At 49.1% G+C, this 26,196-nt stretch overlaps 1 protein-coding gene across 1 annotated transcript in view; it reads left to right on the top strand.

Annotated features, from left to right (window-relative positions):
- NDRG3 (NDRG family member 3) overlaps positions 1-22,216 on the top strand; it is a 68,910-nt gene extending 46,694 nt beyond the window's left edge. Inside the window, exons 4-17 of the mRNA XM_009283246.2 lie at positions 8,162-8,267; positions 8,972-9,092; positions 9,609-9,671; positions 10,000-10,060; positions 11,758-11,844; positions 12,409-12,465; positions 13,668-13,771; positions 14,133-14,198; positions 15,871-15,922; positions 17,326-17,373; positions 18,057-18,092; positions 18,185-18,236; positions 20,100-20,138; positions 20,652-22,216. Coding sequence (XP_009281521.1) covers positions 8,162-8,267; positions 8,972-9,092; positions 9,609-9,671; positions 10,000-10,060; positions 11,758-11,844; positions 12,409-12,465; positions 13,668-13,771; positions 14,133-14,198; positions 15,871-15,922; positions 17,326-17,373; positions 18,057-18,092; positions 18,185-18,236; positions 20,100-20,138; positions 20,652-20,830 — 1,071 coding nt within the window. The 3' untranslated portion in view covers positions 20,831-22,216. The remainder of the gene's footprint in view (positions 1-8,161; positions 8,268-8,971; positions 9,093-9,608; positions 9,672-9,999; positions 10,061-11,757; positions 11,845-12,408; positions 12,466-13,667; positions 13,772-14,132; positions 14,199-15,870; positions 15,923-17,325; positions 17,374-18,056; positions 18,093-18,184; positions 18,237-20,099; positions 20,139-20,651) is intronic.
- The last annotated feature ends 3,980 nt before the right edge of the window (positions 22,217-26,196 follow it).

Here is a 26,196-nt window from a genome sequence, read left to right as displayed (position 1 = left end):
CCCTCTCCTTACTTCACCAAGAATGGAGAATTCTATCATTTCATGGTCGCTAAGCCCAAGACGGCCTCCGACCACCACATCTCCCACCAGTCCTTCTCTGCTTGTAAACAGCAGGTCGAGTGATGCACCTCCCCTGGTAGGCTCCCTTACCAGCTGTGTCAGGAAGTTGTCTTCCACACACTCCAGGAACCTCCTAGACTGCTTCCTCTCTGCCGTGTTGTATTTCCAGCAGACGTCCGGGAAGTTGAAGTCCCCCACGAGAACAAGGGCTAGTGATTGTGAGACTTCTGCTGGCCGCTTGTAGAATGCTTCATCCGCCCCTTCATCCTGGTTGGGTGGTCTATAACAGACTCCCAGCAGGATATCTGCCTCGTTGGCCTTCCCCCTCATCCTTACCCATAAACACTCAACCGTATCATCATCACAGTCGTTGAGCTCTATACAATCAAAACACTCCCTAACATACAGGGCAAGTATCATCACCAAGTCAGCCAATCTGTAACAAGAAGTTGCCACCAAAATCTCAATTTTGTTTTCTTTCCTTTTTGCCAGTGGTTATTGTATTCTTGTTGGAGATCACAGAAGAGAGTTGAGGTCCCTCTTGATGGACACTGACAGTGGAACACTAATACCTGGATACAGTGTACAGGAAGGAGAGGGTAGATGCAGCTGGTGTAGAGGATGCAGGTGGATGTTACAGGAAGCTTGTTGATCTGATTTGGCTCTAACTAATGTCAGTGAATAACTTAGATTCCCCTTAGAATGAAATCCCAGGCCTAAATAAGAAATTTGTTTTGTCTGTAATTGTGTGAGTGACCAAGATGGTGATCAAGGCTAGGAGACAGGACAAGGGTAGGAAGCTTCAGCTGACCTGTGTCAGTTAGACAGATGTGGCTGTGGGACATGACACCAATACTCCATTTTAGCTGCAAACATCTATAAAGCAACAAGTTAGGGCGCCCCAGGGAAGAGAAGCCATCATTGACATGATTGAGAAGGGCGGAGAAACGTGTTCAAAACAGTGTCTTCAAAGAGCTGCTCTGTGATGAGAACCATAATGTGCTCCGGGTCAACATCCTTGTGAAAAAGAAAAAAAAACCCAAACCATAGAAAACTTCACTGGTTTTGCACTCAAAGTTCAAAACAAGAACTGCACAGGAATTGAGAAGCTTATTGAAAATAAGCTAAGCAGAGAGCAAATGCCCACCATCTATCACAGCAGACATGAGAAATGGTGCAGGGAAGGCAGCATAACTAAACAGAAGGGTATGGAGGCTACTGAAAACAAAAAAGCATTTTTCAAAAAGCTGGAGAAAATTGAAAAGGTTATAAGCTCTAGCAGATTAAATATATGAACAGAACAAAGCAGGCAAAAGGGGATTTTGAGAGATGACTTGCAGAGGGGGAAAAAATATAATAGTCCTGTTTCAAACCTATCAGAAATGGAACCATGTGAGAGAGTTTGGAGAGTGCTAAGGCTGCTCAGGCTCTGAAAGGAGGACTCGGGGAAGATCTAGCCATAGCAGAAAAGCTAAATTTAATTTTTTCTGCATGCAAGCTTGCCACGTAGCAGCTTACAGAGGTTACCGTGCTGGAATGCTCTTTGTGGGGCGTCAGCAGAGACCCTGCCTTAAACCACAGTGCCTATTGCAGAGGCTGTAAAAAAGCTGAAATACATGCTTTTATAGCAAGTTGCCAGGATGTATCAACCCAAGAGTTTTAAATGAGTTTAAGGATGAAATAGTCAAGTTATTAAATGAGAGGTTATGCTCCTCTGTTGAAGCTGCCATGGTGCCCAAGGACTGCAGTGCTTCCCCTGTAACACAATTTTTAAAACAGATCTCGGAGGAATTCTGGGAATTCACTGACCTGCTGTACCAGACAGACTGATGACGCTAGCAAGGAGTATAGTGGATGAATTACATAGATAAATACTGGGAAAGGGTCAACGTGGTTTTTGTAAAGGGAAGAAGTCCTGCTCTGCAGAGCTGTTGGAATTCTTTGAAGGAGTCAGTAACCATACAAATAAAGGCCATTCAGTTGATGCAGCCTACTTGGATTTCCAAAAGACAAGACCCTTTACCAAAAGGGGTCCTAAGATGTATGTCTTAAGGGACTTAGGTGGCCATGCGGTCAGAGGAGAGGTCCTTTCATGGATGAAATATTGATTAAAAAAGAAAAAAAAAAACAGCAATTATTTTCACAGTTGTTTGAGATCACTAGAGGAGCACCTTAGAGATCCGTGTTGGGACCTGTGCTGCTCAAATCTACTCTTAAATGATCTGGAAAAAGTGATGGAAGGTGCAATGGCAAACTTTATCTGCCTTTGGGTAAACATAAAGTACGATGCACATTGAGTAAAACCGTCCTACAGTGGAATATAAAAGGGCGGGCTCAGAGCAGATGATAACCCAGAGGCATGAGACCTTAACATTGCGAGAGATGAGTGAAGATGTCAGCTCAGGGCTCATGGCTTTCAACAAAGAAAATCAATTCTTGTTTATCAGGAACAGAGAACAAAGCAACCTCATTGTGCTACCATGTAAATCAACAGCGCGACCATGTGTTTAACGTACTGCCAGCCCCCTTGTCTCAGAAAGGAGAGAGCACGACAGAGCAGTTTTGGAGAACAGCAGTATGGTCAGAAAAAAGCTGCTGTACCAGGACTGGCCAGATAGTCCAGAGCACATCAGCCCAGAAAGGGGCACACGAAGGGGAATCGCAACAAGCTGTTAAGTCATCGCTGTTGTGGGTTATGGAAATGGGATCAGTTGTGCTCCATCTTCCAAACCAAGGACTGGGGGATCTCATGCAAAACCAGCAGATAGAAAGTGGAGAATGAAGTGGTTCTTCACCCCGCACGTTGTTAAGCTTTGGTTTTTCTGGTCACAGGGTGAGGCAGATGCCAAAGGCATAGGTAGCAGGGGGTGACTGCCCAGTTCTCAGAAGAGAAAGTCAAAGTGAAGACCACACCTCCAGTTCCGGAAGTCTCTTTTGACCTACAGATTGTTGGAGGTTGAGAAGATTAAGGGAAACTGCTACAAGATGCAAGTGTTTGAGAAGCATCACTACATGCTTGCTCTATTTTATTTTTCCACAAGCACACACTCTTAAAGTCAGACTAGGAGACTGGCTGGACCTTTGGTCTGACCAGCTACAGCTGGTCTCCATACCTCCTGATCGTCTCCCATCATTGCTCTTCTCATCCATGCCCTGAGGGAACTGCTAGTTTTTGAAGTGATGGTTCCCAGCTTATTTGAGTTGATCAATAGTAGCTGCCTGCACAGGACTCGTGTCTCTGCTCTGTCTCCCCGGCAGCACGCTGCTGTTCGGCATGTGTGCATCACAAGCTTTGCGCCTACAGCCAGCAAGAGCAGGCTGCTGAGAGCGAGGCTGCCTCTGCTGTTGAGTTCCCATTTACAGCAGGTTGTCTGCAGCTGCTGTTTGTTTTTTACCTACTGTACGAATAAGGGCAGAAGATAAAATCTCCTCAGAGAAACCTCTGATAAAGTCCCTCAGTGAAAATTAGATTTTACCAAGCTTTTCAAAACACAACTGCAGATCATCATCTCCTCTCACATTCATCTCCGTTATTTTGCAGACTGCACATTTGTTAAAATCTGGCTGTCTCCTGGCCACATCTTTTCCACCTGCCTTCTCCTATCACTGCTTCCCTGCACTATGGACCAGATCAGTGTTCAGACCATAGCTGGAGTTAGGCAGCTGCAAGGTAATGATCCTTGAATCTCCATTCAAGCTACACTGCTGCAATGTGTCAAAGCTGGCCGGAAACAAAGCATGCTAGTGTCTGAGAAGTAAAGACGACAAGTGTTTGATACTTTCCAACACTACATTTCTACATGAGCAATGGGCAAATACCAGGAGAGAATATGCAGAATTGTGGGTGGGCAGCGGTTATGGAGGCAGTGTGACACAGGCAGTGTCACTGGGTGGCTGGCAGGGAAGGTGTATCTACAAGAAGGACGTGAAGAAAGCATGTTTGGCAAGGGCAGAGGGTGCAGCCTGCGAAGCTGCTGTTCTCACCGAGTACTCTGGTACCCATTGTAACTGAGTTATTCTGCTCCGTGTTTGGAAGAGTCATAAACCAGTAATGATGTAATGAAATAATAACTTTTTTTTGGCCAATTAAAGGTAGCAGTTGTATCTTATAAGTGTAGAGACTGTCGTTGCCATCTTAAGCTCTGTATTAAGCATCTGCCTCATGCTGTCCTTTGGCTTTGATATTTGGGAGAGCTGTTTTGGAGAAAAGCAGGTGACAGGGAAGTCATGTGTGCTGTAATCGTGTGACGTCTGAAAATGTTTTTGTCCTTTGCAATCATAGGTCAAGATAAAAGCCCTAAAGCTACGGGGCAAAGTTTCAGAGAAAATAAAGTTCACTGGAAAAATGGACATAGAAGTACCTGCAGGGAAGCTAGGGGTAAAACTCAGTCTTATCTGTCCAGGTAATCTTGAAAAGGAGATCAGCTTAATGTTGCAATGTGTAGCTAAAAAAGTGCATGTAGAAACCCTTATCTCGAATGTAGCGTCTGCTACTTGCTTTGTAGAGCTTGGAAAAAGCCTTAAAAAAGTAAAAGGCTTTAACCAGAGGAAGCAGAGGAGAGAAGCTGTTTCCCAGGAGGAGGATTTCCACCTTGCCTGGGAACTAGCAAGAGGAAAATGAAATAACCTTAAGCACTCCCAGTCTAAGGCTTTGTCACTGTATAGGGCAGAGTAAGAAGTCTGCAGATTTAGCATCTTAAATTTTTTAAAGTACTGCTCACTGAGATTTGTTAAAGATGGGATTTCTCAAGTTGCTTCCATCTTCAGTGGACATTCCCTATATTTGAATCACTAATGTGATTGAAGGAGTAGCAAGGTGAGTACCCTTCAGATTGGGCTGGTGCCCAGTGGTGACATGAAAAACCTCTTCTCAACAAACTGTCTCATTTTCCCAAATCGCAGTTTACACAATCTGCAAAGTCAGAGTAAGTGGGAGAGCAAGGATTGATTTTTAGCTCAAGGAAACTCTTTTCCTTCCCCACTAGAGAGCTAAGACCCAAGCTCAACTTCGGAAAACAAAAATGCAGGGTGTTGCAATATGAAGCACATTGAGGTGCTTGAACAAAAGCTCTGAAGACAGGTGGGTGTTTCTGTTTCCAGTACTTTGTCCAGTATTCTACCTAGTGGAAGCATTGTGACCTTAGCAGTAAGTTTTAATGTAATTCCAGAAAAGACACTGTATTGCTGACTTCTTTTAATATCATCAGTTCTTTTGTTGATTTCTGTGCTTTTCTCACTGTTGGCTCAGTTTGGGTTTTGTGCTTCTGTTTGATAGTTAACCTTTTGCTGCTGCTTATAAAACCCTCCCTAGTACTCTGGAGGTGCAGTTTCACAAGACGTGAGTCAGTTTAACCGGCCTCGTGCTCATGGCAGGGTTATTTCTTTTACCACCCCATGCACTCCCTTCGGGCTCTGAGCTAGAACCAACATTTGCCAGACCTCTCTGTGAGCTTCTTAACTCACTGACCTGGCAGCAATCTAACAAACTAAGATTAAAAAAAAATAAAAAGCAGCTGGATAGTTTCCTGACAGGTCAGTGAGTTAAAGCTGCTTATGGACGAGACCAACAACTGCCAGAGCTGGCAGAGAAACCTGCTTTTAATGGCAGTCAGCCACTTGGTTAGCTCAGATGCGTAGGGAAGTGCAGCTGGGGATTGCAAGCTCTGGCTGCTTTGGCACTCGCTGGACTCTTCCATGAGTTTGCTGCGCTTCGCCGTTTCAGCCACGTGCACTGCCAATAGCCACCCTTGGCCTCATCCAAAGGTTGTCAGTTTTGTTAAAGGACTCGTTAACACCTGCGAACTTGGAGAACACTAAAATGAGGGCCACTGCTATGGCTGCACAACATGTCCTGCTGGAGTACAAAACAGGACTTTACCCAGCTTAGCAAAGTAGCCCAGAGAGCCAAGAAGATGGGCAAGGAGCAGAGCCAGGCAGTTTCCCAGAGGCTCAGGAGGTGGAGGCTGCGCCCTGGGCTTCCTTGTGCACCCTTGCTGCAAGGGCAGGCAGTCCTGCTGTGTGGACCCAGACTTGCTTTGCACACATGGACTAGTCATTTCCTACCTGCGCAGGATGCCTTGGCCCACAGCCCCCTCCTAAGGAAAAGGGAGCCAGGTGAGCATCAGGCTGGATAACCTCACCTGCCTTATTCTCTTGCCTGCATCTAGTGCAGACAGGTCACTGCTGCTTTGTAGGTACTCTAGCTTCTCCACGTGCACAATGCAACAGCTGCGTGCACGTAAAACCCAACCCCTTTCTGAGGATGAGGGCAGTCAGAGGTGTCTTTTTATCCTTCAAAGCCAAGCTGGAGAAGGCTTCAGGGTACCTCGGATGATTTGGCTATGGCAGCTTGCTCCAGTTGCCATGCTCCTGGGAGAAGGGGAGAGGCTTTGGGCCCGCTAAAAAGAAGTACAGCTGGGGGGACGAGGATCTTTCACTGCAAGAACTAAATCAGTCTGGCCCACAGCCAGCCCTTGGGAGTGCCCAGAAAGGAGGGGCAAGATGAATTTCTGATGTGCTGCAAGCCAGGTACTCTCATCTGTCCTCTATTTGGTCTAATCACTTTCAGGTTATTGGAAATTACTGTTTAAAAAAAAAAAATCCACATACTTTGTGTAAACTAGTAAACAATATTTTTGATGTTGTAATGTCCTGTCTTCAGGATGAACCATGAGGCTATTCCCTAAGCAGATATTTTTTTAATATCAAGCAAATAATTGGTGCTTTTTACAGTGTCTGTAAGTCAGAGCATGTCTCTCCTTTGATTTCTGTAAATGAGAGGAGGGACTTACAGATGACATTGTGTACCCAACCATACTGCCATCTCCGCAGCTTTTCCAAATTCCATAGTTACCCCATATCAGTGTTTGTCTAAATGGGTTTGCAGCTATTTTACTTAAACTCAGACAACTTTGTGGGCACTTCTGTGTTTGTCATTGTGAGGTTGTGGCTTCTGTTTCTGCACTGGATAAGTATTGGAGAGGTACCCAGAGGCCTCATGGTCCTCTTGCTCTCTTATGCAAGGTGCAGTGCAAAAAGCCCTCAATGTTTTGCTTGGGAAAAGGCACATAGTTTTGCTGGCAAATAATCATGAAACAGGTCATGAAACTGCTCCACTGATATGCAGCTGGAAGCCAGCATAACCTCCTGTATCTGTGCCAGCTGCTGGAGGAGCCTAAGGGTGTTCTACTGTCACATTACCAAAACTTGTAGCAGGGAAAAAGGGTGTTCAGTTAAGGCACAGTGCTCAACCTTCCCTGGGGTGACAGGTCAGGGCTTGTGGGCCAAGCTGCAGTGAACATTAATGCAGCAGTGTGGTCAAGATCTGATGGGCTCTAGGCCAAATGGCCAAGGTGGTCTGCAGTAGACAGGCAGCCCAGGAGAGCAGGTACGTGTGGATCTGTATCCTTCATTTTTAATGCTGTTGAAGGGAAAAGCTGCCACCCGCTCCTCTGTGGATGGGTACAACCTCCCAGGCAGCCAATGATTGGGTCTGCAGAGCTTGGGTCTCTTTGCTGTCCCAGCCATCTGCCTGCTCTCTGTTGTCATGCTGCTTCCAAAACACTCTGGTATGTGGTCCCCACGAGCTGGGGCTGCTGCCAGCCCCTCGGACGTTGCTGTGTCCCCTTGCATCAGCTTGCCTGTGGAAAGGACGTTCCTAGGGGTGTGGTTTGGAGGCACACTGAAAAGAGACTTGTGGGTTGGAGGGAGAGGGATGCCAGCTGGGGAGCAAGGGCTTGGTTGTGGGAGCGGAGCTGCATTTGTGATGCCATGAACCCCTAGAGACAGATGGACACATGACACCTGGCTTCTGCTACAGTGCAGCCATGTCACTAAAGGCCATTGAAATGAGATCTTTGTCACAGGAAGACACAGCCCCAAACCCTTCACGCATCTGTACAAAAGCAACCTGCTTTTGGCAGTGGTTGGAGAGAGAGATTTGACAGGATTGCAGATTGCAAGAGCTGTACTGAGCCACCAGCGGTGGATAGGAGAGCAATGTTAAAGCGTGGATGAGGCCCTTGCTGCTGGCCCTCAGTTAGGATTTCCTGTAGCGCAGGCAGCACACGTAACACTGAGGCTCCTTCTTCTCTCTCTGCAGGAACATGACATTGAGACAGCTTTCGGAGTGGTCCATGTCACCATGCGGGGCACGCCCAAGGGGAACAGACCTGTCATCCTCACATACCATGACATTGGCCTCAACCGTAAGCCCTTGCATTCCCAGGACCCTGAAAAAGTGGTTGTTCATGGTATTTGCTTTTGAATGGGGGGACCAGTGGGACTGGCCTGGAGCTGAGATGGGACAGGTCGTTCCAGGGTAAAATGATAAAGGTCTGCAGGAGAGAGAGCATGTGGCATGCCCCTGTCTGTTCCAACAGCCCTTGAAAGGTAGGGCCAAGGTGGAAAGGTGGAAATAGGTCCACCCACCACACTATAGTGCTCTAGCTGACTTGTTGCACTGTGTGATACAGCTGCCACAGGGCATCCATTCCCTGGATGCCAGGCAGGTGAGAAAGTCCCTTCTACAAGGCTGCAGAAGTAGTGTAATGTTTGTAGCGGGCTCTGCTGCTCTTTCCACATCTTCCCACCCAACATGTACTGTTATGTTCACGCAGGTGCTCCTCAGTATGTACTGTGAGTACCCAAGTGCTGCAAGGCCCTATTTTCCTGGGCATGCATGCTGGGATGTCATTTGTCTGCCTGCCCTCCAGTCATGGCAGTTAACTTTGCTAGGACTTGCTGCTGCATTGCAGTCAATCGGGCACAGCAGCATGCATCACCCAGCATCCATTGCCCTGCAGACTCAACACGGGGGGTGGGCTCAAGCAGGTATCTGCCATGGTGTTTGGAGGGTGGATTGCAATAAAACTTCAGGAAATGTCTTGTTTCTTTTTTTTTGTTGTTGTAGACAAATCCTGTTTTAACGCATTCTTTAACTTTGAAGACATGCAAGAGATCACTCAGCATTTTGCCGTGTGCCACGTGGATGCACCAGGCCAGCAGGAAGGAGCTCCCCCATTCCCATCAGGGTAAGAGCTCTGCAGAAACCCTTGTTGTTCCAGATGTAGTCTGGACTGAGGTAGCACCCAGTTTAAGCCAACTGGGACTGCCAGGCTGAGTGTAGTGGGAGGCAGCTTTCAGGAGCAGAGGAAATGGGAAGATGAGGAGGCTTCCCAAGGGGCATTCAGGGAATTTCTCCTATTACTGAGGCATGGGTAAAGCCTTCACTAGTGGTCAGTGCTGGTACCAGCTTTCTGACTTGAGCACGAGCCCAGCACACTGCAGTCTAGCTGGCATTCCTTGCTCCGTCTGTCCATCCTCCCACAGAAGTCTGACTGCCCAGAAAACCACAGCTCTGGTTAGTCTTGCTCTGAGGGATGGGATCCATGCCGTTGGCTGAAATATACAGTATCGTTGCAAAATAATCACCTATGAACGTGCCTGTCAGATGTTCCTTGTCTCTCCTACCTTGGGTAGAACTGGAAGGTAACCTCTGTCAAAGTGTATTTGAAGGTGCTTTGATTTCAGTCTCTCTTGGTTTTCAGGTACCAGTATCCCAGTATGGATGAACTGGCTGAAATGCTGCCCGCTGTTCTGACGCACCTGAAGTAAGTCTCTGAAAGGAAACAGGGTGAGCCAGCTGGATACAGCCATTCCAGCACTTACCTCTATCTCTGCTTGCAACATCTGATATGCTCACTGAGTTGTCCCAAGAGGTCTGAGCATCTCCTAACCTGTGTAACCCTGTCTGGTTGTTATGCTGGGAACAGTCTGCCACATGAGACAATTTATGGCTGCTGCATCATTGCTGGATTGTTTTGAAAATGAACTATAAGTGAACAGCTGGATGCAGAGAGGGGAGAGGCTTTGCCTCTAGGGATGCTTCAGCTGTCAGCTTAAGTTAGCCTTGCTGATTGTGAAATGCCTATATTTCAGCCTGAAAAGCTTCATTGGGATTGGTCTGGGAGCTGGCGCTTATGTCCTCAGCAGGTGTGCAGTAAGTATCTCTTCATTGCCTTGTGACTTATATGAGCTGTGGTCTTCCACTGATCAAACAGACCATTTGTGGGATACCGGCAAAGTAGCAGTAATTACAGTAGGCCTGCAGGGAGCCATGTGAGAGCTACTTCGCATCCAGATGGTTAAACTGGAGCAGCCAAGGCTACTCTGAAGCTATGCCAGACGTGGAAAGATTGTAATGTGATGTCTTTGAGTCAGCAGAGCCCATCCTGGCTGCTAGGAATATCCAGCCTCGTGTCTTCACAAAGACTGGCTGCATAACTGTATGCTGTTTCTAGTGTTTGTGACACCAAACGATTGATTCGGTGATGTGCTATGAACCAGTGCTGATGAGGAACGTGCTTTTTCACTGGAAGGAAGTAGATTTTGCACTCCACCCTTTGACAAGAGAATGCTAGCTTTATCTTGGTACTTCTACATTTCTCTCTAGTGGAGTGTTTATAAGCATGTGAAATCAGTGGACAGGAATTTGCTTGAGTCTTTCAGAGATAGTCTTAAAAAAAAAAAACAACAAAAATCTGACATTCTCAGTAAAGTTTGCTTCAAGTTGTTGAGTTCAGGGAGTTGCCGATGATTTAGGCCGCTTATTGCTTCTTGAAGCCACTTCACCATGCAGCTGTCCCTCCTACAAAAGGTTCTCTGCTTCCCATTTCCTCCAGTCGGGGTTGAGCCTGGGGCAGTGTGAGGCACTGGTGTTTGCTCTGTTCCTTGCCTTTTGTATCTTGTGTAGTTTTCAGTCTTGAAAATAAGCCTTTGGCCTCAGCTCAGTGAAGTGCCAGAAAGCCCTTGCCATATGCTACCTGGATTGCAGACAGTTTCCTTCTGAGGACAGAGCTGTTTACTTCTGCTTAACCAGTGCTAATCTATACACTGGAGCGGAAAAGCTGCTGTAAAATTTCAGCTGTGGAGTGAGCCTAGAGCTCGAAGTTCTCTGGTTGTGTTAGATTGTTGGGTTTGTGTTTGCAAGCAGTTCTCAAAAGTATTTAGTACCCGTGCTTCCCACACAGACACCCCAAGGTAAACTGCAGGGTGCTGGGGATGCCAGGCTGGAGCAGGGGAAGGGGCGTCTGTGAGCTGGGGGGGCAGTGGGGGTGCCCTCTGGTGAGCCGGGTGCCCCTGCAGCTGGAACTTCCCAGGCCTCTGCTCAGGCTTCAGGTGCTTGCAGGGCCTCAGCACCAATTCCTGTGCCATTTCCCAAATCTTGCCATTTTGCCACATCTCTACTGGGAGACTGCCTCTTCCTTGAGGAGTGGAAGGGAGGTGCTCTCTGGGCACAGGAGGTTTGTCCAGGCCCTTCCTGGAGGTGGCAGACTGGAGCAGAGAGAGTCACTGCTCATAGCCCTGTAGTACACGGGAGTCTGAGCAGGACCTGTGGCTGCACCAGATACATGGGTCACCAGAAGACACTGCTGAGGCCTGCTCAGGCTGCAGGTGCTGTGTGAGCGGTCAATCCCTCAGGGCCAACAACTGAATCAAGTAAGGTCTGGCTGGGAGCCAGCTTTGGACCAGGCTCTGAAAAGGCCGCTGGCTGCCTGGCACAGAAGGAGCTCCCCACTTAGTCTTCATTTTACTCTGTCTTCCTTTTGCAAGAAGCTTTCCAGCTGCTGCACCTGCCGTTGACCAATGTGTGGGCTGAATCATCCTTCTGAGTGTGCCTGTGCTCTCTCCCCACAGCTCAGCCACCCCGACCTGGTGGAGGGACTCGTTCTTATTAATGTTGATCCATGTGCAAAGGGCTGGATTGACTGGGCAGCATCCAAGGTAAGATTCTCCTTCCCCCGCACATCTCCTCTCCACAGTGCTTAATGAACAGTCTGTAGAGTAAGAAGAAAAAGGATAGAGTACAGGAATTTGTTGGTTTATGGCAAAAACTGTACAATCTCATTTCTGTCCCTGCTGCCTTCTCAGTCTGGGTGTAGTACGGCCTCCACCATAGGAGCAGGGGTGGATGTGATCATATGTGAATGAGAAATCTGGGTAAACTACTTGGAGATGAGTGGCTGTTGAGCACTCAGCTTTCCTCTGATTTAGTACTCATGCTTGCAGGCTTCATTTGGCTGAGGTTGAATGGATCTTTTAATTACTCTGTTATTCTGGCCTCTTGCAGTTATTCAGGGTTCCAAGTTTCTGGAGAGCTGTGTGTTGTGTGTGCACAGGCTTCTTTGGAAGCTTGCACGCCCATCCCAAGCTTCAGGCATTTGTTTCTTATATCGCTTGAATAGTTTCTTTGTTATTTTCTTTACTCTGAGGAGCTGCTTTGAAATTTGTAATGAAACTGCATTTTCCGGTTACTCTACCTTGTCCTCATTCACGGTCACTCTTCAGTTTTCAGGCTGGACAACCAACATAGTGGATATTGTCTTGGCGCATCATTTTGGCCATGTAAGTACCCAGCAGGTGTTAATGTTGCCCATGCAACTGTACATGGAGCTATAACTTCTCTAGGTACCTGCTCTGAAATAGCTCTGGTCCATCAAATAAGGGTTGCTGCAGATAGTACTATCGTCTCTGTGTGGCAAGCTCGCATCAGGGCTTTGCACAGTGCGGGGAGCATGCACATCGTTACGCTTGCCCTAACTGTCTCCAGACTCCAGACATGTTAAGGAAGTAGTGTCCCACACACTAGTGCTAGAGCTCCTGTCTTCGTGGTCCCCAGGCAACTGTCTGCAGAAACAAGTGGCAGCTGGTTCTCTGTAGCCAGCATGGAAGCATGTGGGCTGTGGGTAGAGCACAGATCAGCTGGGAGTTGACAGTGGGATATTGTATGTGTCCAGATGTTGAACTGCTGCATTCTGCTCTTCATCTTCCCCTTCAGTGTCAGCCGAGGCAAACCAGCCCCTCCTGAAAACTTTGGATACAGCAATGTCTTCTGTTTGGGATTTGCTGGCTCCCAACCAGCAAGCTTACTGGGCAACTGAAAGGGTGTGTGCCTCATGCACACTATATATGACATACAGCAGATCAGTCCTTGACCTGGAGCCCTCCTGCAACAACACACATGAGCATGGGAAGGAGTCGCATAGCTTCCTCCTGCTTAGAGCACATGCTGTTCTCGCCCCGCTTTCAAGCCCCTTCATTATATGTAGTGCTTCCTTGCACTCCCTTTTCTCTCTGTCTTTCTCTAGCTCTCATTGGAATGCAGTTTCTTTGTAGAACTGGGTGTTGGGATTAAATTTTCCTTTGGTCCCAGTCTTGGGGCTTACCTGTAAAGCTTTGCTTCTTTAACATTAAGCATAAGCGGAAGACCTTCCTAAAATAGTGTGATTTGTATCTGTATAAGCATTACTGAGGCTCAGGAGCTAACTTATCCCATCTCAGGATACCTTTGTACTCCTGCAGCAGCATGTGCGCTGCCATTTATAAAAGTGTAGTCACATTACCAAAGTACAGCACTTAACAGTCATGTCACAGAAACATTTAATGTAGCCTAGGCACTAATGGAGTCGCTGCCCTCTGTGTTATTGTTCACAGGGGAACGACGTGTATGGAGGCAGTTTAATGCTTCAGTATTTTTATGAGTATCATGTCTTTACTTGTGAAAAAGATGATGTTCCCTGTCTTTCAATTCTTCTGCTTTTGTACAGGAGGAACTGCAGGCAAATCTAGATTTGATCCAAACGTACAGGCTTCATATCGCACAGGACATTAACCAAGATAACCTTCAGCTGTTCCTCACCTCATACAACAGGTACAGGATACCTTTTTGCCTGATAGGTTGCTCCCATAACTTCCATGCTCAGTAGATTTGCTGCCATATGTATTATTCTATTGGATATTATGTCATATGAACCTTTTTCCTAAGCCTAGTCTTCAGCCGTTATCCTGAGCCAAGCTCAGCCTCATGCCTGGATGACCCTTTCACACCTCAGTAGATCATCTCTCTAGGTGCACAGCAAGCTTGCCATGAGAGCATGGATCCTGTTTTCTGGCAGTTACTGCTGGGAGTCCTGCTTGTGGCATGACACAGGGAGTGATATGGAGCCAGCACTCCCACAATAACCAGTTTCCTCTGCTGATTTGATGGAGAATTGTTCTGTTTTGTCTTTCAGTCGTAGAGACCTGGAAATTGAGAGACCAGTTCTTGGCATCAATGAAAATACTGCAAAAACACTCAAGTAAGTTGCTCTGAATCAGCCTGTATCAGTTACTTACTGGTCAGTCCCTTCAGCAGAAAAGCTGTTGCTGCTTCTCAGCAAGAACCCCACAAGCCCAAATGCTGGGAAGACTCTTCAGACTGTCCTAGGCTTTGGTTCCGTGCTGTCAGCTAGAGTGGGGCAGAAAAGTGTCTGGAAGCCCTTTCATTAAGAACACACTGAGATTCTCCAGAAGGCAGGGTCAGTGGAGTAAGTGTATCCACCCAGCAGTCACTGTACTTGCTGAGCTGTTAGTTTGGTTGTTTTGCATGAATAATTAGGGAGGCAGGTTTTTATTTGTTGCCACTGACTGCCTTCCCCCACCTTGCCAAAAAAAGTAGTTACCTGCACAATTCTCCCAGAGATGGCAGTGGGTTCTGAATGCAGAGAATGCAATGGTGTTTTCCCACCTTGACAGCGACTCTTTCATCTGGGAGGGGATAGTCTGTGCAGGGTACAGCTGAGAAGGGACAGACACTGGAGAACTAGTGATAAGTGTAGAGAACTACTTCCTCAGCACAGAAGAAGTATAAGTAAATTTTCAGATTCCAAGCAAGAAAGCAAAAGGGGCAAATTATCTCCAATGTGTAGAGCACATGAAGACTGCGAATTGCAGTGCTGAGGCAGGATGCCTGGGCTGGGCTAGAGACTGCTGCCCAGGCTCTGCTCTTCGGTCCTTGGAAATTGTATGGACTTCTGCTCCTGTCAGTCCCAGGAATGTTTTAGGCATCCACAGCCAAACCCTCTAGATCTTGGCTAACCTAAAAGAGGTGGATTTTCCTGCTTGGTCTCCAGGCAAAGCCAATCGTCATGCAGGCAGCTGTAAGTCACAGAGCACTGTCTGTCCATTCAAGTGACTCACAGGGATCTGCAGACCCTTAAAATATTTCTTGTGGAAGTGTGGATCTCTGTGCCAGTAGACTTGCATATATATCCTCTGTCTCCTTAGAGGTGGTACTCCACTGGCTCTGAGGTCTGTGGTTCACAGCCTCTGTAGTCTAATTTTTGTCATCTAGTCAACACAAAAAAGTGGGGCCTCTAGCCACCCCTTTCTTACCTTGCTCTGTAAATGAATAGTGTAAATTCACAGCCACTTGGTCAGTGACCTTCTGTGTATGTTTTACACATTGAGTGTTAATTGTTCTTCTAGAATTACAATACATATAAAAATGGATATGAAGGCACAGATTTGCCAACAGAGGCTTTGATACCGTGACATTTTTCAGTATATCCCCCGACATCTTTTGTGTTTCTTTCTAAAATCCAAACCAAAATACAGTGCTGAGCAGTAGCCAGCCTCAGAAGCATTAAACTCTGTTGGATGTGGTTATTCTTAAATTCCTAACAGATGTTCATTTCAGAGAGTATGATCCCTTTTGCAGCCTGGGATGGTGTTTCTCCCAGCCCTAGGCACATCTTTTAACATGTGTGCAACAGTAGTGGTAGTTGGTGTGCATGGAGGGGACAGTATGGGTGCGTGTGCAAGCCCTGGAGGATGTTCTGGTGCAACAAAATGCCATGATGTGGTGGCAGGTAGGGATTTTGCTAAGCGTTGTTAACCTTTCATGAGGCTGTTGCTTCACAGAGTTCAACCTTCTCAGAAATCCCTCAGATGCACTGTGAGTAACATCTCTCCATTTTGGGTTTTGACCAGGTGCCCTGCCTTGCTAGTGGTTGGTGACAATTCACCTGCCGTGGAAGCAGTGGTACGTATATGTGAACTCTTTCCTCTCGTGACATTAGCCCCACAAATCATTTAGCAAACCTGCCTCACCCAGAACTAGTCACAGAAAGTGGCTCTTTGTCCCAAGCTCTTTTCTAGTCACCCAGCTATTGAGACCTGTCAGCCACTAGTGGGAGAGCCGAGGCTGGGGAGGCTTAGTGGCCCTGCAGGGCAGCTCTAAGGTGAGGATGGCAGGATCTGAGTAAGAGTCCTTGTGCCCAAGCATCTTGCTCAACAAGTGATGCAGAGGACCCCTTTCAGGTACTTGTGTCTTTTCCCGAGCTCTGCCAGGCTGCTGCCTGGAGTTCAGTTCAAGTCATGAATTAATGTTCTCTTGCTGTTGTACTGAGGCTACCTGGGGTTTAAAAATCAGCAGCGTGACTCCAATTCCTGTGGTGGGGAGTCACACAGAGCTCTGCAAAAGCACTGTATCATAGGGAAGGCAGTACTTAGAAGCATCTCCTTCCTGTTGTTCTCTGCAGACACGTATAACCCACTTCCCTCCCAGCACAGTTATAAATGGGGCATGGCACAGTGCAGCATGGTTGCAGTGGATGTTGCTCCTCCCCTTCAGCCAGTGATTGTGGGGTTTGTGAACAAAAGAAGTTGTCTTAAGAAACTGTGGAAGAGTGTAGGAGTCTGGGTCCTAAAGCAGTAGCTTGGACCTAGGAGCTGTGCGTGGAGAACTACTGCAGGGCTTTTTCTGGTCATGGCCTGTTGCCTTTTCATCAGTCTGTTTGGTCTGGAAGTCTGAGACATTCTCCAAGTTTTGACTTTGCTAGGATAATATTCCTGAGGATTCTCATTGCTTCCCAGCCACAGCTGGGGGACAGAATAGGGTCTTCTGGATCTTGGCTTGCCTATCTGGTTGCCCAGGTTCCCAGCTCATAGTAATCTCCCCTGCTGGGGTTGCTTTTTCTAAGGGCCCCCACCTATTCCCTTTTTTTGCAGCAGCCTTACAGAGAAGAGGTGGCTGTGGCCTCCTTGTCTGGCCAGGGGGTTGAGTGATCTCCCTCTGTGCTGCACTGCACAGAAGTCTCCTTCCTTCCCAGTCTTGCTGTCAGAAGGTGCTCCAGGGTTTCATGGTGCATCCCCAAAACCAGGGGATGATTTCCCTTGAAGTCACAGCCCTACCTCTCAGAACAGTGACATTCTGTCACCACAAGGTCCCCTTGGATGGGAACACCTGCCTTTCCTCTCTGCATCTTTCATTCATTGTTCTCTTCCTACATGCTCTCTGCTTTCTTGCTCTGTCCTGCTTGGCCCCAGAGAAGCTCCCATTGCTGAAGACAGCCACTGCCTCTGGTGCGGCTGCCGTGCATTTTACATCTGACTCCTCAAGTTTTCTGTGTGATACCATGTCCTTCTTTCCTCCTTTTATTTTAGGTTGAATGCAATTCACGTCTTGACCCAACCAAAACTACCCTTCTGAAGGTGAGTGCCACTCCAGAATCATTCCAGCCTGCACAAAGACATTATTTTTGCTGAGGCCAGCTCCACTTAGGTTTTTGCATTCCATACATTTAGCTTTAAGAACTTTGTGGATCATCATTCAGGGCTGTGTTCTCTCCTGCATGGAGCCAGACTTGGGAGAGAAAAGTTTGTCAGGGGTCCCTGAATCCCTGCTTTATGGCCACTTCTCTGTTATCTTCAACTGGCAGGGAAGACCTGCTGAGAGTTAGCAGAGGTGCCCTGCCTCCACCCTGCTCTCTCCCAGCAACAACACCGTTTTTTCTAGCTTTATACCAGTCCTTCCATTCCTCACCTATGGCGCTGCAGTGTGCCAGACAGCTGCTGTATAGAAGTGTAAAGTGACAGGTTTGGGAAGAGTGGCAGGAGGAGCCAGAGCGGTGGAGGGTTACTCCTGGGCTTCTAGAGTATGGCCTGAGATCACTTGGTAATATGGCCTCCAAGGTGCTGGGTTCCTTCAGACTCCCAGAAGACATATCACCAGACCTTGCTTCGGCTTTAGAGACAAGATGGTAGAAGTGTGCCTCATGTAGCAGTGCAGCCTGGTGCCATCAGCCCCGGTGGGGTGGGCAGTGCTGGCACGGTTCTGGGGTTGTCCTCCTGGGGTAGGAAGGATGGTTCAACCTCCCTTTTGTTTCCTGTTACAGATGGCTGACTGCGGGGGCCTGCCCCAAGTGGTTCAGGTGAGAAACGCCTCTCGACTGTCCCACAGCACTTGAGTTGTACAGAGACGCTTGCTCTGCTCGCCCTAAAGCTGCACTTTCTGTTTCCACAGCCTGGCAAGCTGACTGAAGCCTTCAAGTACTTTGTGCAGGGAATGGGCTACAGTAAGTGGCAAACAAAATTTTCTGGTTTGGAGCGGGGTTGTTGTGAAGGGAACTCAGCCTTTCTGGTCCATCTGAGCCCATTGGCATCTGTGTCCCCACCTGTGAGTTAGTGTGGTTGCCAGGAGATCCATCCACGCTGGAAATCAACTAGTGTGCTACAAGCCTTAGCAAAACAATGTTGTTCCCTGACCTGTGTTTAATCCGCACTGCAGCTGGAGTGGTGACCCCTTTTTGGTTGCTGGTGTTGGTAAAACCTTGTAAGTCCGTCTTTGTGCCAGTCCAGAAAAGAGTGCTCCCAAGATCGGTAAATCTTCTGAAATCTTCTGTGCATACCTTCTCCGGAGGGGAATGAATTAGCAGTACAGCCTCACGGTTGTGATGGGTACATGAGAGCTCTTTCCTTTCTCCTCAGACATACCTATTTCTTTCAGACTCTCACCAGGGGTAAGCGATATCTCAGAATGAAACCCTCTAATGGCAGAACAGAGAGCGGGGTGACTTCTGAGACACCTGGGGAGCCCAGAGGGAGCTGTGCTTTGATCCAGTGCATGCTCTGCCCTATGGCTTCCTCCTTGTGCTTGGAGGCAGAAGATCTTGTGTCCTGAGTGTGTCAGGCTGACAGCTGTTCAGCTCCCCTGCCCTCGGTACTCCAGAGACTGGGGGACTTCAGGAGAAGGGCTTCTCAGTGCACTAAAGCAACTCTGTCTCCATTGCAGGCACCTTGGCACAGCTCTGTCTTGCCTGCCAGGGGTAGGAGTTCTCTTCTCTGGATGATGAACCTTCAAAAGCTGGAATTATGGGAGGGGTTGGTTCACGTGACTGGTTAACCACCAGCATGGCCACCGTGGCAGCTGTGACACTCCCAATGGTCTCCACACGGCCAGAAGTTCTTTGCCAACTCATGGGCGTCAGGGCTCAGAAGAAGCTGTGCTTTTCCTTAGAGCTATGTGTAGTTGGCATGAATGTAGTAGGACAATTGTGTTTTCCAAGGCTAGCCAGAAGAACCTGGTCCTACAGAGGAGGGTGCCATGTGAGAAGGCTCCCTCAGCCTCACAGCCTGAGAGCTTTTCAATGTTCACATCTCTTGTGTTCCTGGTGTTCTAAGTCAGCAAGTGCTGTCATCAGAGCAAGGACTTCAGCAGCACTTTGGGGGTCAAATCTCTTGCAAATAGGATGCGCAGCTCTGGGGAAAGACGGGGTAATTTTCTATTTCCAGAATTAGTAGCTAGTCCCAGAATGGTTTGGGCAAGACTGTCTTGGCACTGCTGAGCTTGGCCAGCAAGGTCTCCTCTCTCAGGGAGAACAAGAGAGAAGCAAATCAGCAGCTTGCCATTTCTAGAAAGGCACAAGCCAGTTCCTCAACAGCTATTCTTGTGCCTTCTGCACATTGGCTAAAACAGTTGGGCCTGCCTGTGCTGACACTGCAGGTGGAAGGTAATGCCTTGCAGGAGGCTTGTAGCAGAAATCTGATGCTGTCAACTCAAGGAAAGACATGAATTTCTGTTCCGTATCTGGAGTTAGAGAGTATACCCCAGTTTCCCCACCATAGGAAAATGACATGTCTGTTGAGCAGTTGTGTTGTGTACAGTGGGGAGGTAGGGTCACCAGGTACGCTGCAATTTCCAGCTAAAGGCATTGAAGAGATCTGGCCCTGATGGATTTTTGGGTCAGTTTGGCATCTCCCCGAGATGCTCATTAGCAGCTGTTTTCACAAATATTGGGAGCTTTCAGTGCAGTGTGTGAGCTGGGAGTGGAAGGCAAAGTAGCTGGGGATCCCAGGAGCAGTGCAGCTGCTAGTCACACACCACAACTAATTGGCTCTTTCCTGTATTCATCCCTTTCCTTGTCTCATGTTGTTTCCAGTCCCTTATGTGCAGCTCAGCCACCTAAGCACTGAGTCAGGTACCTTCAACTGTGCATCCGCCTCGGCAGAAGTCTGTGTACTGAGTTGAATGATTCTTCGGGTGCATTGCTCTGTCTCGGCATGTCCTGCTGGCCTGCTGTGAGCTAGGCTGATCCATTGTACAACGTGTATGCTATGGTTTTTCACCTTTCATTTGTATTTTGTTGATTGTTGCATGACTTCAGCTCTGTGGTTTTCTAGAGTGACGAGACTGACTTTCAAAAGGTCATTTGTACAACAGCTGCCTTGGTTCGCACAGACACTCACCATGACTGCACTTGCAAATGATCAGTTACACTTCTGGCATTCGCTCACCTTGGACCTTTTGAAATTGGGCCTTAAACACCTTGCTTTAGACGTGCAAAGACTTAATTTTGGCAGTGAAGAGTGAGTTTTCTTCCTGAGGGTGTAGCTCTTTTTGTGCTTACCCAGTGACACATATCTGAGTGACTGTGATACTTGCTCTAGGAACTTCCTCCTTTGCTAAGTCCCACGCCTGTTCTTTCTTGCAGTGCCAGCAGCTAGTATGACCAGGCTGATGCGCTCCCGTACTCACTCCTCCTCTAGCGTGGGCTCTGGGGAGAGTGTCCGCAGCCGGTCTCATACCAGCAACCATGGTGAAGGAAGTGCTGGAACCCCAGAAGGAATTGACCTCCAGGATGCACCTCAAACCATGGAAGTATCCTGTTAGGCAGGAACCCCTCTTCTGGATTCAGACAACTCCACTTGCCCCCACTGAACCCACGCAGAATCTAGCATTTCATCCAAAATGACATTAACTGTTCTCTCTAACTTGTGCATGCCCATCTGAGCTGCCACCTTCTTGGTAGTTTGTACTTGGCATTACTTTGGTCCTTTCTGTATGCCCTTGGCATCAGAGCCTCTTTAAAACTCATTAACATTCCGCAGTCTTAGTAAGTCACGTTACTGTACATGCTGATACCATCTCCTGTCTGTGCTGTATATCAATCCAGATGACAGCCGTTGTCTTCCCTGTTCATTTAAATATAATTTCTGTGGCTTTGTGAGGTTTAGAATTGCTTTCTAGTTGTGCTTCCGCTAAAGGACCCTTGTGGTGCAGTTGGTATGGCATCTGTGGGACGTGGGAAAGCAAGACCATGATGATGTGAAACTCCAGGCGCTGGAGCAGGTGATGCTCTTTGGCAGAGCTGTGCCTGGAGTGCAGAACCCACCAGAAGGTCTTTGTGTTCCCAGGACTCTTGGCATGCCAGGCAACCATGGGGAAAACAAATGGTCAGAAATACTGTCTTGGTCTCATCTCTGTATTTGTGTTAAGAAGGAGCAGAGTGATTTCTTACCTGAGCCTCCTGAAAGGGCAAAGCAATTAACAAGTAAACTTACACTAACCGAGATGCACTATTAACCGAGTACAAGGGATTAAACTACAGCAGCCCTGGCTTCCAGACCACCTCTGCTGACCCTCTGCCTCTCCTGCAGAAGGGCCGGATGCAGTTAACACCTAGTCACTATTCTACCCTGGCACAGGTGAATCTTTAACATCAAATTGGTTGTGAAATGGGCAGCAGTGCTCCTTGCCAGGTGGAGATCCAGAAATCTCCTGCACTGCCAGCTCTGCTTCCCGCTGCTGCCAGCCCCAGGCAGGGTGTCTGCACAGGGTATTAACCGAGGCTCAGGAAATACCAGTGAATGTAAATGACTGCCAGCTGATACACAGTTCATGTGAGTCAGGTCAGAAGTGCGAGCAGTGAATTCCTCTGTGCAGGTACTATTTACTGTCTTCGTGGAATTCACAGTTCTGCTGCCTTTTTACAGCTGGCTGGGTCACAGAGGGTGGGGGGCAAATGCCTGCTGCGTGCCAGGGTCTAGCTGTTAATGGGAGAAAAGGGATGAGTGGTCAGGCTACTACAGGTCTTGATAGATGAGCAAAACATCCTTTCTTAACTGTTGAGCAGTCCTGACTCACTGGGAGCCAGCTCCTCCGAGGGTCACGCTCATGTTCTGCTCCATTTCAGGTAGGGAATGGGACTGGGAGGCTCTGCCTGAGGGGGACTTTGTACCAGTTATTAAATAAAGCTATAACTGAGTTTCATTGTTACCCTGTGTGCTTGTGGTGTTTCTCTTGGCATGACCTGACACCCCGGCCGGTTTTGTCGGTTTTGGTGTCTCCTACCCTGATGGGCAAACTCTTTCCCGTGGAAGGGGTAGCACTGGCCACCTCTTGAAGAGGCGTCCTTGCGGCCATGCAGGAGCAGTGTGGTCGGGTGGCCCCACGTCCCCTGCAAGAGGCTGTCTGAAGGCGCTGGAGAGCTGGCTTCTGTGAAAATGCAAAAAGAAACTTCCAGCTTTGATAGAGTGGAGACTAAACAACAGGTTTGCTGCAAAACACGCACGCTGCCAAGAATCGCCTCCAAAGAAAGGCAAGCGCTAGGAGCCACCTTCCCTGGTGAACAGTGCTCTGCCCCAGCGTGTTTTATGGGTATAACACAAAGTTAACCTGTAAACCCTGTGACGAGGCAGTTGTCGTGACACGAAAAGGCAGAGGGCGGTTTGGAAGGCAGCGTGAGGTCTGTTGGCACGTCCGCCCCCTGCGCCGCAGCCAGGTGCAGGTGGAGCAATGCGCAGCAGCCGGTCGTTTAACACAACCGTTTCTTCATCTTCTGCTTTTCAGATCCAGCTTTTGCTCTCAAGTTTCAGATGTCTGTCATCTTACTTTCACAGAAAGCTAGCTGGGAGTGAAGAGGGGTTAAACTGTTGGTCACAGATTAGTCCGGGTCTTGCTGTCATGCCCACGGGGTGGACTCCTGCAGCCTCCTGCTCTGGGGAAGGTCTGCGCGGGAGAGGTCATTGCAGGAAATGAGACTGTTCTCATGAAACGCAAACTGAATGAAAGGTGAGAAATGGGAAAAATTGGCCAGTTGTATTAATGAGCGAGTAGTGAATTGACAGAGTGATTAAATGAACAAAAATGTAAGTTTGAGTCTGTAGAATACAGGAGACTACCAAAGAGACCAGGCCACCAGATACCACGTGAAGTTCATTGCTGCTAAATGCAAGTGCTGGTTGCAAAGCAACGTACGCAGGAGAAGAACAGATGTGCATGCAGCACTGTGATTTATTGCCAGCTAACTACACTGAGAAACGATTCTTCCTTGAGTTCCCTTTTGAAAATAGAGCAACAGACCAAAAGAAAGGCAAACAATATTAAAATGACAATGAAATGAGTTAGAGGAAATAATACCACAGGAGGGGTTGGTGTGAGCTCGCCGAGTACTGTTTATGATGTGGAGCAGGAGAGCTCAGAGCTACAGGCTGCCTGTGGACAAGGAACCCAGGAGAGTAAATAGATGAGATTTTAGCAATTTGGAAGGGGGATGATTAAGAAGAGAGTTTTGTTGCCACGGTGGTTCATAGGCACAAGCCAGGCAAGATTTGTAGTAAGGGTTGGCATATATTTTATTACCCCAAGGATAACTGGAAAAAGTAAACTTGTTTTCACATAAGCAAGTGCTTTTCCTGGTAAAAATACAAAAAAATCAAAGCTAAATACAAGTTGAGAAATGAGTTTAATAAAGGACAAAATGTTTCTTTGGGTGGCAAGAGCAATGCCAACCAAATCCAGGAGCAGAGCTTGAGCTCAGGACAGGCTTCCCTGGGCTGGGATCCCGAACCACACCGGCACTGGTCCCGCTAGCTGCTGGGGTGTGAGCTGGAGACCCGCCAGCTGGGGGGACGTGGTTGTGCATTTCCACACCTGGAGGGGCCGCACTGAGGTTAGAGTCAGTCCCTGTGCAATACCTGAGTGTTTCCTAGACCTCTTTCTTCTGGCTGGAGTTGGCATGCCCGGGGAGGGGTGCTCAGCAGGGGGGTGGGCAGGTGGACGGAGCCAGCGGTTTCCAGCTCTCCCAGACCCTTAGGACTGAACTCCCAATTGCTCAAAATCTTGGGACAAGCTCATTCAGCGGCACTCCCAGCCCGAGCTCCCAAATCTTTGTAGCAGTGAAAGTGTGCATCCTTTTCTTCAGCAGCACGGGGTGAGTCTCGCTGAGCTCAGCTCTGCTGAAGGTTTCTCTGGGGTCTCTTGGGTCTCTTGGTCGAGGGGGGGGCAACAGCCCTGTGTGCCTCATTCCCACCCATGCATTAAGATAAAGCCCCTTTGCCCAGCCCCACTGTCCAGGTTGGGGAGGGGTGACTGGGGGCCCCATTTTATTCACAAGCACTAAACCAAGAAGGTGCTGGGCAGCACAGAGCTGGGCTTGGAGATGAGCTGCATTTGGGACAGGTCATGGCACACGAAGGGTTGTCCCTTACAACCCTGCAGACCCCAGTGGGGCTTCACTACCAGTTCCAGGAGCAAATGAATCTTCTCCCAAACATAACCGACCCCTTGCAAGCCAGCAGCGTCTGAGCTCAGAGCAGGCTCAGGGGAGGCCCTGAACCCCAACAGCTGCGCGAGGCCTGGGCAGGTGGCTGCTTTTGATAAAAAATAAAAACAAACAAAAAAACTCCCCACAAACAAACAAAAATACTCTTTTCTGTGTGCATGTCACACTGTCATGGTGGTTTACAATTGACCAGAAACTTTCAAGGTCACAGCATAAATAATAGCAGGATGTTCAGCTGCAGCAGTGTGGCCAGGGCAGGAGGCCGCCAAGCAGCCAGCCCTGTGGCGGGGTCACAGCAGGAAGCGTGGGGGGACAGTGACACGTCATGTGTCACATGTGACACATGACTCATGTCCCCTGGACATGAGCACCAGCACGGTGTGGCCGGTCCCAGCCCAGGATGCAGCACAGAAGCTGCTAACCCCAAACCCCAAGGCCTTTCCTCGGGGGGGGGGGCGCGGCGCCCGCCTGACCAAACCGGGTTTGGCTTGAAGGGAAAATTGGGGGGGGGGGGGGGGGGGTGCTGCCTGAGCCAAACGGTGTTTGCTTTGAAAAGTGAAATTTCCACATGCATTTTGGGAAATGGTCAGAGGAATGTCCCACGCCGGGGCAGCAGCTGCTGGCACTTGGCTGGGTGGAGGCTGGTGTGGGATGGGAACTGGGATGAGGGTGTAGGACTGGGGCTGGAGCTGGGGCTGAGGATGGGACTGATGAAGCTGGGGCTGTTCCCACAATAACCCAGCCAGGCGTGGGCACAGCTGGGCTTGGCAGTGATAGGCATGGAGCAGTGTTGTGCTGGGGAGGCACCCGCGCATGGCTGTGCAGCATCCCACCCTCTGCACCATGGCCAGCACTGCACACCATCCAGAGGACAGCGTGTGGCCCTGGTGCTGCGGGGAGCAGCTCTGGGCAGCAGCTGCTGCTGCGCCGAGGAGCCATCCTGGGACCCACCCCGTGGTTTGTCCTGGCTGGGGATGGCACTTGTCCAGCTTCAACCTTCGAGAGCTGGAGTTGGCTCTGCTCCTGTGCTCATGCACTGCCCATTCCTCCCTCTTACCTCTCCCCAAATCTCATGTGATGACCATAGTACCTTGAGTCCCCTCAGGGATTTTTCCTTGGGCCTTGTGCCCCGTACTGAGGTCCCCTGAGGGGCACAGCTGAGCAACTTGTTGGCTGAGCGAAAAGAGAAAACCCCGCTCCAGTGCACGCGCACGTCACAGGAAACAGCGGCAGCCCCGGCTCCGGTGCCTCGCACCCCACACCAGCAGCACTGCCGGGAGCAGCCCCAGCTCCAGCACCTGAAAACACCCAGCCCTAGAGCAGAGGGACGAGGGTGAACCAAGCAGGTCCTGCGAGGGCGGGCGTTGCCCTGCACGAGGGAGACCCACCGCGCCAGAGGGACCACCCCCCCTGCAACCTGGGTGCCCTGCCCCACCACGCTGGAGCAGCACCCCGTGGGGAAGAGCCCAGCTGATGCCTGCCTGGCCCTGATGGCTCCCCCACAATGGTGATGGCACTGCACGAGGGAGACCCACCGCGCCAGAGGGACCACCCCCCCTGCAACCTGGGTGCCCTGCCCCACCACGCTGGAGCAGCACCCCGTGGGGAAGAGCCCAGCTGATGCCTGCCTGGCCCTGATGGCTCCCCCACAATGGTGATGGCAGAGGCAGGTAAGTGGGGTTCACCCCCTCCC

Source organism: Aptenodytes forsteri, unplaced genomic scaffold, assembly GCF_000699145.1.
Source record: "Aptenodytes forsteri isolate BGI_AS27 unplaced genomic scaffold, ASM69914v1 Scaffold38, whole genome shotgun sequence".
In the NCBI taxonomy this organism is placed as follows: domain Eukaryota; kingdom Metazoa; phylum Chordata; class Aves; order Sphenisciformes; family Spheniscidae; genus Aptenodytes; species Aptenodytes forsteri.
Note: the sequence above shows the minus strand (reverse complement) of the source record. Positions and strands in the feature narration are given on the sequence as shown.